The 12,833-nt window shown below is 43.5% G+C and overlaps 1 protein-coding gene across 1 annotated transcript; it reads left to right on the forward strand.

The window, feature by feature from the left end:
• The first annotated feature begins 11,586 nt into the window (after positions 1 to 11,586).
• LOC131810544 (olfactory receptor 11A1-like) lies at positions 11,587 to 12,537 on the forward strand. Its single transcript, XM_059138532.1, has one exon. It carries the CDS (start codon positions 11,587 to 11,589, stop codon positions 12,535 to 12,537), a length of 951 nt encoding a protein of 316 aa, XP_058994515.1.
• Positions 12,538 to 12,833: the final 296 nt, after the last annotated feature.

Consider the following 12,833-nt stretch of genomic DNA (forward strand, 5'->3'; position numbering starts at 1 on the left):
GGTTTGGTAAAAGTGATTGGTGGACTTTGAATTGTTTCTGGAGCCATATTGCTGGTCCTGTAAAGACCAGATTGCCAAATAAGAACAATTTTTTTAAAAAAAGATTTTATTTATTTATTTGACAGAAATCACAAGCAGGCAGAGGCAGGCAGAGAGCGAAAGGGGGAAGCAGACTCCCTGGGGCTCAATCCTAGGACTCTGAGATCACGAGATCATGACCTGGGCCAAAGGCAGAGGCTTTAACCCACTGAGCCACCCAGGTGCCCCAGAACAATTGTTTTTAATTCCACAAAGAACTGGGGTGCCGCCTAAGTGATGTCAAGGACTGACACACCCACCCACCTAAGTTGGTCTATTTCTTTTTCCCTCAGTGTACACTTAGCTTAGGAGAGAAGACCTAAATATATTCCTACAGGTTCTGAATACCAGTTTCAAATTTGGTCAAACCTCTAATCATAAAATTATTAAATCCTTTCAAATATCTTGTCAGGTTTCAGACAGTAAATATTTCTGGCAGTTTGTTGCAGAATTTTTCTCCACTTTTTCTCCATCAGTGTCCACAGGTCTTGGTCATGTCAATTTGAAGAATGAAGAGGTAGACCAGACAGCGTAGTAGACAGCGAAGCGAGGTTTATTGAGCAACAGCAAAATGACAGTACAAAGCTCCCAAGGAGGCAGGGAACCCAAAGGGTTTGCCACCAGAGTTTCTAAGTCTAGGGGTATTTATGGGCTTTTTTGGTGGGCTGTTTTAATCTGATTAACCCTCCCTGCACCTGTCATCTGATCAGGTTTTTGTCATCTGGGAGAGGGTAGAGGGCTCCTTCCAGAGCAGAGTAAAATCCTTTTAAGGGTGGTTTCCTTTTAGGATGGGGCCCTTGTCCCTGCCTGCCTGCCTTCCAATTATCCTTCATCAGTATTAACCTTACAGAACCAAGAGACATCCTCAAATAGGGTACAAAAGATAATACTATCTTTACAAGATCTAGAGATACTCCCAAAGATAGCCAAAGACAAACCCACAACCTATATGCCCCAAGCAGGCAGAAACCCAAGACGAGTTCTTAGAAATAAAATCAGACAAGCAAGAAGCCAATAGCTAAGCTTGGGAGAGAATATCAATAACCAGTTGGTCTGGATTTGGAAAGGAAAGGCCAATGTGAAATTTTATTTTCTTCTCTTGACAGGGCTCAGGAGGTGATCTATTTACAAAAATGTTTGAGGATCCTCCATGGGTTGAAAAAAGTTCTTTAACTAAAGCCCTTAGTTTGGTCTTTGACCAAGGAGTAAAATATACCTGAAGAGGTGTGACTGTAGCCTCAGATGGTCTTATTTTATTTTTTTAATATTTTATTTATTTATTTGACACACAGAGAGAGATCACAAGAAGGCAGAGAGGCAGGCAGAGAGAGAAGGGGAAGCAGGCTCCCTGCTGAGCAGAGAGCACGATGCAGGGCTCAATCCCAGGACCCTGAGATCATGACCTGAGCTAAAGGCAGAGGCTTAACCCACTGAGCCACCCAGGTGCCCCAGGTGGTCTTATTTAAAAGGATAACTTTTTAATAGAAAAAGCTTCAGAGTGGAAAAGCAACTCAGAATATTCAAAGGAAGGTAAAGGGGAACAGTAGGGATTACTTCTTATAGTCATAGTCTTTCATTTCTGGTGCCTTTTCTCTTTTTCATTAACCTTCTGCAATGAATCTTTTAATGAAACCATTTTGGAATTTTGAAACCTTCCAGAGGCTTCTGCATGACAATTAAGAGATATCCCATTCTATTTAATTTGGGAATGCTTACTTTCAAGTGTACTTCTTTTTTCTTTTTTTTTTAAGATTTTATTTATTTATTTGACATACAGAGATTACAAGTAGGCAGAGAGGCAGAGAGAGAAGAGGAAGTAGGCTCCCTGCTAAGCAAAGAGTCCGAAGCAGGGCCCCATCCCAGGACCCTGAGATCATGACCCGAGCTGAAGGCAAAGGCTTTAACCCACTGAGCCACCCAGGCTCCCCTCAAGTGTACTTCTTAAATGATCATATCTAGTTGGAACATTCCTCATAATGGCCACTGTAATTCTAGGTTGTGTTTAGTAGGACTTTGTCATTTTTGTAACTATATATAACTTCCAGGACAAGTCTTTATACACAAAATAGACAGGTGTGCCAAAAGGTAGCACACTTAACCCTCTGGATATAAAGAAGCCCCCCCCCCCCTTTTAAAGTTAGGCTTTTGTATTTCTCAGAGACAAACTAACATCTAAGAGGGATATGCTGTGGGCATTGGAATTGTGGGCTGTTTTACACTCAGTGTGTGGAAATTGTCTTGAGGCTGGCGGGAAACCCAATCTGGCCAGTTATATGACCAATTTATCCTACCATGGGAATGCTCCTGAGGTGGCAAGTGCTCTAAAAGCCTTTAAGTTCTTGATACTTCCCATCAATTTTTGCAGCTTTCTGGCTTTTGAGATCCCTATTAGCAACAGGCTTTACTGGACCCAGTGCAGCTTGAGTCAAACCCAGTCCAACCCCAGACCTAATTCGATTTTTAAATCAGACCCAGTCTGACTCCAGCCTGTAGCCACCACCAAGTACTGTAGAACTTTGGACTGGGGGAAAAACAACTGAATCGACAGAGCTCAACAAATGGGAATGTGAACTGATTCCAAACAAATGGGAAATTGCAGCTGCCACTGGCAGGTCCAATATGGAATCTGGGGCTCTGGAGACAAAACCAAGGGCTGGGGTTGCCAATCAAATGGGATACTGACTGGAAAGCCAATTAAATCAGGAGCTTGATGCAAAGACAGCAGAGCTCAGAACCAAGAGAACTGACTCATGACCCTCAGAAATAGTGAGAAAGACAGTGAATTCAAAAGGTTGCCGGGATGCCATACCTGTGTTTCGCATTGTCTCCAAATGCCATCAGAACGGATGCCTGTTGCTGCCCCCAATCTGTTGGGCAACAAAATTTCAACTGAGTAAATTTGAACATCTAATTGGCTTTATTCAACAATTTCTGAGTTGGGCAGCATCACATCCAGCAAATAAAAGGCAGAAATCATGAGCAATATAAAATGGAAGGATTTGATAACCAGAAATTAGACAGGGCAATTACACTAGTGGATATTTACCCAAAAGATACAGATGTAGTGAAAAGAAGGGCCATATGTACCCCAATGTTCATAGCAGCAATGGCCACAGTCACCAAACGGTGGAAAAAGCCAAGATGCCCTTCAACAGATGAATGGATAAAGAAGATATGGTCCATATATACAGTGGAATATTATGCAGCCATGAGAAAGGATGGATACCCAACTTTTGTATCAACATGGATTGGATTGGAAGAGATTATGCCGAGCGAAATAAGTCAAGCAGAGGGAGTCAATTATTATATAGTTTCACTTACTTGAGGAGCATAAGGAATAACATAGAGGACACTGGGAGATAGAGAGAAGTGAGTTGGGGGAAATTGGAGGGGGAGATGAACCATGAGAGACTATGGACTTTGAGAAACAAACTGAAGGTTTTGAAGGGGAGGGGCATTGAGGGATGGGTGAGTCTGGTGGTGGATTTTAAGGAGGGCATGTGTTCATGGAGCACTGGGTGTGGTGCATAAACAATGAATCTTGGAACACTGAAAAAATAAAATAAAATAAGTATAAAATTAAAAAAAAGAAGTTAGGCAAGGCAAGGAGGTTATTAACAAAAGGAAAGAAAGAATTATTTTCAAGGTCATCTTTCTGTAAGGGAAAAGCAGGGAGTCTTATCACACTGATGACCTCACTAGTACTTATCAGGAAATTCCACTGATTGGTTTAAAATTCCACTCCTGGGAAAGGCTGAAAATTCCACTCCTGGGAGACACTGAAACTGCAATTGGGTTAGACAGTGAGTCTTGGTGGGGCTTAGCACAAGTGACTCCATTTGGAGCCTGTTCTTTCTTTTTGATACTGTAAATAGTTATTATTAACTATGTGCTAGTTATTATATACTAAATGGAGATACACAGTTGTCTACTGGGATATAGCAGCAGGTAAGACAGATTTTCCTGCTCTTGTAGGATTAGTTTTGTGGGGGAGATGGTTAATAACCAAGTAAACAAATAAATTAAACTGAAATAAAGATACCCAACACACCTACATAAAAACAAGACAGAGTCTAGGTAGAGTCAACAATTACAAAGCTGCTGAGATAGAATGGGGCATGGGGTTACTAAGGATAGGGACAAAGGAGGAAAAAAAAGAAAAAGTAAAAGGCAGCCAAACATAGAGTTAATTTTCTATTACAGTCACAAAGTTACATTCCTAATTATATTGAATAACTCAAATGAATACATTAGGCTCAATGCTTTTATTTTAATGTTTTCTTGTTAGAATTTTTCACTTTTGGAAGGCTTACAGTATAGAGACATCAAGTCCTTGAATTCAAAGGGTTAGAGTTACAATCGCTTCTTGTGCTATGCTCTATGGTTGAAGGTCTGAATCTGTACCAGCTACAGAACATATCGAAAGCTTGCGTTCCTTTTATTTTGAAGTAAAGTTGATGATGTTATATTAGTTTCAGGTATACAACATAGTGATTCCACAAGTTTCTATGTTATGCTGTGCTCATCACAAGTGTAGCTGTGATCTGTCACCATACACTAGTACAAAACCATTGACTATATTCCCTATTCTATACCTTTTATCCCCATGACTTACTCGTGGGGCTCCTGGGTGGTTCACTAGGTTCAGCATCTGCTTTGACTCAGGTCATGATCCCAGGATCCTGGAATGAGCCCCACATCGGGCTCCTTGCTCAGCAGGCAGCCTGCTTCTCCCTTCCTCTATCACCCTCTCCCTAGCTCTCATTCTTTCTCTCAAATAAATAAATAAAATAAAAATCTTTTGGGGGGAAAAGAACTTCTTAGAAACTGCAAAATAACTAATTGGCTTAAATACTGAAGAAGGCTTCTTCTAAATGGTCTCGTTCTAAATAAAATAATCTTTGCTGTTTTTATCAGTGGCCTTTTCAATTTTTTGGTATAATTTGCCATTTAAAAACACTTTCAGGGGCGCCTGGGTGGCTCAGTGGATTAAGCCGCTGCCTTCGGCTCAGGTCATGATCTCAGGGTCCTGGGATCGAGTCCCGCATCGGGCTCTCTGCTCAGCAGGGAGCCTGCTTCCCTCTCTCTCTCTCTCTCTGGCTGCCTCTCTGTCTACTTGTGATTTCTCTCTGTCAAATAAATAAATCTTAAAAAAAAAAAAAAAAAAAAAAAAAAAAAAAAAAAAAAATAAAAACACTTTCAGCATCAAGAACCACTTCCATTACCTATCCATAGCCTTAATTAAGGTACCAGAGCCTCCCCCAGCCCCTTTTTAAAGGAGACAGATGTTTATTGAATACGCCACAAAGGGGCAGAGGGCAGGACAGCGAGGGGGGACTGTCTGCCCTTCAGCCCCTTTTTAACTTGACTGGAGAAGGGGCTTGCTGAAATAGAAAGAACACTGTATTTGAAGGCAGACATTTGCTCACAGATTTATGCCTTTGATTGATAAGTATTATTTATATTTTATATTAATATTTGTAAATATTAATTTTTATTAATACAGCATTTATAAAATTTATAAATATGAATATATTTATTATAACTCTTGCTGTGTGCCAGGATCGGAGGTAGATACAACAGTGATGAAAATGGACACGCTCTGCCTTCACAGAGCTTTCGGTCCATCCCAGCCCCCTTACATTCTTCTGCTTGGGTAACTTTGAACAAGTCACTTCCTCTCTCTAAGCCTGGATTTCCTCATTTGTAAGATGGGCAATAAGGACAGAGGTTGTAAGGATTACAGAGAGCACAGGTTTAGCCCAAAGCCTGGCATACAGTGGTTACTCCGTAGATTTCGATGAGGACATCCTAGCCAAAAGGTCATGGTTCAGATATTTGTTCATTCATGAGTTCAAATAGTGGCAAATACCAAGGTTTCAGGAAGTCTGGGTACTAGTTCATAGAGAAAACACTTCAGTTCTAATGAACAAATGAGGTCATTTCAAGTCATTGATTATTTTTATCGTTTCATTTGTTACACTTATCAGACAGCTGTATTAATTTGTTAGCTGGAGCAAGTATCTCTTCAGTTTGTAATGCCTGCCAGTAGATGATCATTTTAATTCCATAAGGTTGCCAATCACAAACTTAAGTTTCCTAGAACAGGGCTTGCCCCAGTTACAATTTTTAATAAATGACAAGTATCCAGGAGGACACAATTTCTTTAGGATCCTAGCTACTGGCTTTGACAATAAATGTTTGCTATCATAGATATTTGTTTTGTTTCCCTACCAAACCGACGCAATAAGGAAATGCCCAGCCATCTTTTTCCAGAGGATAGAAGAAAATTGATACTTCTTTCAAAATACTGTTTTAATCCACCCCCCAAAGAAGAATATAACTATGCAGTTTTAATCACTAAAGTTCTTTATACAGGCACTATAAATACAAATAGTCATTATTAAGATAGAAGCTTAACACAAAGCAAAGGAAAAAAGATTTCCTCTAAGGTGAAGGTAATAACCTGGCTTCACATAATTTGCAAAACAAACAGCAGTTCCCCACCAGAGTCATTTGGGAAATGCCCATGAGCAGCAGTGTCAGGGGAGGTGATGGCTTTGCCCACAGAGGAACTCCACTTTACACAGAGGAAGCTTGAGGCGGGAGCAAAATTCAAGCGGCCTCCTACGTTCATGTGGAAAGACAGCCCCAATTTAGTTTTTGTCAAGGGAGGTAGCTCTCTGGATAAAAGCAGGATTCCAGATGTGTAGCCCAATTCTCTGAATCCAGGGGAGGTGGACATGCCATGGTCCCTTCTCTGTGACCTGGTTCCCCACAGCAGGAGTGGACCCCTCTGAAGCAGAGGTAAAGCTCATCTCTTCTGCCCATCTCTCATCTTGCCTTCCGTGTTTCCTGTTTTGAGTCTGTTCTTTGCTAACTAAGGCCGGGGATATAATTTCCTAGCACATTAAATCAATTATCAGTGGTAGTAACAAAATCAAACTATCTGTCTATCTGGTGGACCAGCTGTTCACCTGAATTCACCAGCCGCTGCCAAGAGCCAAGAGACCTCATCAACAAGCCAAATGTTGGCTGAATTGATTTGTTAGTTGACCGACCACTTAATTCAGCTAAGAGAAAGGATCGCACTCGGACAGCACGAGTCCCTTCCGGCTCTCCCTTGCTTTTTGGTTAGTGGAAGCAGCAAAACCTGTGATTCCTTATTATTTGTTTTTACTTTGTTTCTTGAGAACCCTCTTCTCATTCTTACAAATTTGCTTTGGGTGTGTCTTGGGGGGGAATGGAGTGTTTCCCAATTAGCAAAAAACCTCAAGTTTGGAAGGGATGTGGAAAATCATCAAACCCCAATAATTCTCTAGTGCTTAAGTCTCCTTTAATTGTTTTCATATTTATTCATGTTGAATATCTCCAGTGAAGGGATTCCTAAAAGAGATCGCCTACGTTTAGATAGCACAAACAGAGCTGATGTAACTGGAGAGAAAAAAAGGGGAGGGCAGAGAAAGAGGTGAAGAGGAGAGGAGGTGGGGAGGGAGAAAACTCTACCACTAACTGAGCCCTTACTCTGACCCCAGCCCTGGGCCCACATGAATTACAGACATGTTGTTTGGGCTTGTGGCTCTAGAACAAGAAGCATACAGGAGCAGAGTTAACATAAGGGCATGATTTCCTCACTTGTACTAAGAAGAGAAGAGCAAGAGATAGCGGCTGTGTGCTAGGGTAGGTTGGCCAGGATCACCAACCTCTCTGTTGCCCCACGAGTCCTCACTTGCACCCCCTGGAGACAGCAGAGTTCTTCTTCCCTTAAAGGTTATAAAATGCCTTTGCTTACATCCTGCAGGGTCAAGCAGGGACTGGAATCCAGGCCTGTTTAGTGTTAGAGCCCGAACTCTCAACAAGGCATCCACAGTTAGTTCTGGCCTACCTTTCACTGGCTTTCCATTCTTCATCATATCTCTGCACTGCGTCCAGCTGGTGCCACAGCCCCGCAGCAGAAATGTCATTAAACTCCTGGTAGAAGGGAAGTGGTAATTCCCTGGGCTGGTTCTCAAGTGCTCTTGAATTTTTTTTAAGGTAAGAGGCTGACTTGATTTTTTTTTTTTTTAAGATTATAAAGAAAGGACAGCAAAGTAGCCATGTGAAAGCAAGTCCAGGTGACAGGTAGAGGTTGGTAGGGTTCATGACCCTGTATGGGATGACTGCTTCATCAGCCAACAATGCAGCCCTCACTTTCCCTGAAGTTAAAACCATGCTTTGTGGAAACTTTCCTCTTCCCGCTTCTGTGATACAGTGCAAAATAACTAATGTACCCAGGCCCCAGGAAAGCAGTGTCTGTGGTTAGAAGTGAAGGACTGAGGTCAAGTCCAAACTCATCTCTGCCACTTTCTAGCTGAAGACCATGGGTAAGTGATTTAACTTCTCTGTGACTTCATCTGGAAAGGAAGGAAAACAAGTCAAGGTAATCACCTACCAGAAGGTTGCTGCAATGACAGCAGTCTATGTTTTCAGCACTTAAGACATGCCTGGGATCCAATGATGTCCTTCTCATTGGCGGGAAATGCAGCAGCAACCAGGATTCTGGCTGTGAGTGGTCAGACCAAAGCCCTCCTTCCGAGATCTCAGATCTTTATTTGTGCTTTTCAGGGATGGAGAGAAGGTGTCTCTTTGTGCCTTCCTCACACTCCGCTCAACGGGCTCAGAATCTGAGTCACCAGTGGCCAAGCATCCCCTGGGCACCAGGACTCTCAGTCAATGCAAATTCCAGGTGAGTTCTGCAAGTCACTTGGAAAGCTAGGACTGGGGCCCCACCAAATGATGCCAAGGACACTGGGTCAATTTTAAAATGGGATTCATTTACTGCCAGGAGCTCTTAGTTTGATGAGATCGCTGGAAGAGCTTCCTGACTCCCACCATTACATACACAAACACTGCAGGAAATAGCAAAACAAACGGCACTTGTTGCCAACGCCCCTTCAAAGTAAAGGCAATTCCTTGGTGAATTTACATTAGGTTGGCAGCCCGGAACAGCCAGCAATCTCGCAGGCTTTGTATTTATGGTTTTGCACATGCTAGGCACATGTTAAGTTCTTCTCCCTCCTGGTATCCCATTTTATGGATGAGAGACTGTGTCTCAGAGAAGTTAAATAACTTGTTTCAAAGTCTGATCCTTATGAAGCCATACCCTTGGCTTTGTATAGGGCTCTCTGGCCTGGTAACCACCCTTTTATTACCCCGGTGCTTTCTGTACCTGCACATGGGGCTTCCCATCTCCACCTGCAGGCACTCACTTTCTCCACAACTATCTTTTTCTTTCTTTCTTTTTAAAAAGATTTTATTTACTTATTTGACAGAGAGAGATAGAGACAGCACAAGTAGGCAGAGAGGCAGGCAGGGAGAGAGGGGGCAGCAGGCTGCCCGCTGAGCAGAGAGCCCGATGTGGGACTGCGATCCCAGGACCCTGAGACCGTGACCTGAGAGGAAAGCAGAGGCCCAACCCACTGAACCACTGAGGAGCCCCTCTCCTCTTAAAAGGTAATGGACCCAGGGACAGGTGGGTGGCTCAGTTGGTTAAGTGTCTGCCTTCAGCTCAGGTCATGATCCCGCGTCCTGGGATTGAACTCTGAGTTGAGATCTCCACTCAACAGGGAGTCTGCCTTTCCCTAACCCACCTCTTGCGCTCTTGCTTGCTCTCTCGCTCTCTCTCAAATAAATAAATAAATAAATAAATAAATATATATATATATTTTTTTTAAAAGAAGGTAACAGATCCAGTACAAGGAGGTTGAGAAGAATCAAATGGTTTCAGCCTCTGGCCCTGTCTGAGGATAGCAGTATTTCTTGTGTAAGTACTCTCTCTGTCTTGAACTTTTGGATGGGGCCTATGGCTTGGAACAAGATGGAATTGAGGAGGAGACCTGGGCCTTCTTATCTCATTCAGAAGAACCTGTGGCTACCTTATACTCCTTAGTGCCTTAGGCCACCTGGTTCTGAATCTTCTCCCATTTACTGCTGCCCTTTTTTTTAAAAAAGACTTTATTTATTTATTTGACAGAGAGAGACACAGCGAGAGAGGGAACACAAGCAGGGCGAGTGAGAGAGGGAGAAGCAGGCTCCCCGCTCAGCAGAGAGCCCAATGTGGGGTTCAATCCCAGGACCCTAAGATCATGACCTAAGCCAAAGGCAGGCACTTAATGACTGCACCACCCAGGTGCCCCCATTTTCTAAAAGATTTTATTATTTAGGGGCACCTGGGTGGCTCAGTGGGTTAAGCCTCTGCCTTCGGCTCAGGTCATGATTCCAGGGTCCTGGGATCGAGCCCCCCATCAGGCTCTCTGCTCAGTGGGGAGTCTGCTTCCTCCTCTCTCTCTCGCTCTCTCTCTGCCTGCCTCTCTATTTGTGATCTCTGTCTGCCAAATAAATAAAAAAGATTTTATTATTTATTTGAGAGGGGGGAAAGTGCATGTGCATGAGAGAGAGAAAGAAGAGAGAGCATGAGCAGAAGCACAAGCACAAGCAGGGGAAGCAGGCTGCTCCCAGGACACCGGGGATCATGACCTGAGCTCAAGATGGACGCTTAACCAACTGAGCCACCCAGGCCACTCACAAAAATTTTTTAATGACCTGATTTTTAAAACTGTGAGAGAAGGGTGCCTGGGTGGCTCAGTGGGTTAAAGCCTCTGCCTTCGTTTTCGGCACAGGTCATGATCCCAGGGTCCTGGGATGGAGCCCCACATCGGGCTCTCCACTCAGCGGGGAGCCTGCTTCTCCCTCTCCCTGCCTCTCCGCCTACTTGTGATCTGTCTGTCAAATAAATAAATAAAATCTTAAAAAAAAAACAAAACTGTGAGAGACAGTACCCTGCCTCTGAGTTATACCAGCAAGTGCATGCACATGATTTTCTCTTGCTAATGTTCTGGAAACTAACAGAAAAAAGAAACTTACTTCTCAACTCCCTGAGAAGCTGAAAGGGAAAAAATGCATAGCAGATATGATAGGGACCATAGGTAGGATAGGATCCCTGTATAACCAATGCCTGAGGAGGGAGAGGAGGGTTCTTTGGCCCGGGCCCTTGATTTTCTAGGTTCGGACTGAGTGTTCATAAACTCTTTGGAATGTACCTACCTTCCTTTTAGATCTTCTTTTCCTTCCAAAATTCCCCAAGATACTGTAGTGCATGCAGAATGAGCATACAGCAGATTATTCTTCTTCCCTTTGTTTTTCCTCTGTCCTGCCTCCCCTTTGTATTCTTCTTCCCCTTCCTTCAATGTCCTGCTTTCCCCAAAGCCTGACATTACTCCTGATGAAATGAAGACACAGTCAGGAGAAGAAGGAGGGATTGGAGCCATCATAAGTTCTTATTGAAAATTCTTTTCTTTACCATTTCAGGCTTTGGAAAAAAAGATGATACTCCTCTACTTAAATAAAAACCCTTCCAAAAACCTGAGCAGGGGATGAAAATCACCCACTGTCAGACCATGGTCTACATGTAAGCTAGAACTTTCTGTACTTTGCACATCTTATCACTGGGTGTCCTGGGGAAGCCAAGGCATGGTAATCCTGCCCTGGGAAAACCAAACGACCATAGTGGAATTTGTGCTTCGAGGACTCTCCTCCAACCAACAGCTAAATATTTTCCTCTTTGTGATGTTTTTTGCTTTCTATGTCTTAATTGTTTCTGGAAACATCCTTATTGTTCTGCTAGTTTTGCTCAGCCAGCACCTCCACACCCCCATGTACTTCTTTCTGGTGAACTTGTCCTTTCTAGAGATCTGCTATACCTCCAATATTGTCCCCAAGATGTTGCTGATTATCATAGCCGAACAGAAGGCCATTTCTGTGGCTGGGTGCCTAACCCAATTCTACTTCTTTGGATCCCTGGCTGCAACAGAGTGTCTCCTGCTTGCTGTGATGTCCTATGACCGATACCTGGCCATCTGCCAACCTCTCCGCTATCCTGTCCTCATGACTGGCCCCCTTTGCATTAGGCTGGCTGCCAGCTCGTGGCTCTGCTGCTTCCTCCTTACAGCAATCACTTTGGTCCTGCTGTCTAGACTAACCTTCTGTGGAGAAGAGATTGATCACTTCTTCTGCGACTTCACCCCTCTTGTCCATCTCTCCTGCACGGACACCTCACTGACAGAGACCATCGCCTTTGCCACCTCCTCAGCAGTAACTCTGGTTCCATTTCTCCTCATTGCTGCCTCTTACTCCTGCATTCTTTTTGCTATCCTAAGAATTCCATCTGGCACAGGCCGGAGAAAGGCCTTCTCCACCTGTTCCTCCCACCTCACTGTGGTCACGGTGTTCTATGGGACACTCATTGCCACGTACCTTGTGCCTTCAGCCAATTCTTCACAACTCTTGCGCAAAGGATTCTCTCTGCTCTACACCATCCTGACACCCATGTTCAACCCCATCATATACAGCCTGAGAAACAGAGATATCCATGGAGCCCTGAAGATGTGCTTGAGTAAGAAGCCAGATTTCCTCCTCAGCTAAGGCAAAAAGGAAAATTTGGATATTTGTCCAAGGGACAATGGATTGGATTGAGCAATTTAGATTCTATGTAAATGACACCACCTATACTGGAAGTTCTTAAAGTCAGATGACAGGATGTCTCCAAGCATGGCTGCAGGTGCTGCAGAGTTCTGATAGCCTCAGGTGAACTCGGTTCCCAGGAATGGCTTCAGTAGGTCAAGTTCTGCTCCCTTATCTTCAGTAGATCTGGATCCTTGTGCAAAAGCTCACCTTCCAAATGAACTGCTACAGCTGGTTGCTCATTTATTCAAATATTC

The sequence above is a fragment of the Mustela lutreola genome, chromosome 10 (assembly GCF_030435805.1).
Source record: "Mustela lutreola isolate mMusLut2 chromosome 10, mMusLut2.pri, whole genome shotgun sequence".
Taxonomy (NCBI): domain Eukaryota; kingdom Metazoa; phylum Chordata; class Mammalia; order Carnivora; family Mustelidae; genus Mustela; species Mustela lutreola.

Bases quoted from the DNA above. Each gene is read 5' to 3' on its own strand.
- LOC131810544 (XM_059138532.1), top strand. From the start codon at position 11,587: ATGGTAATCCTGCCCTGGGAAAACCAAACGACCATAGTGGAATTTGTG.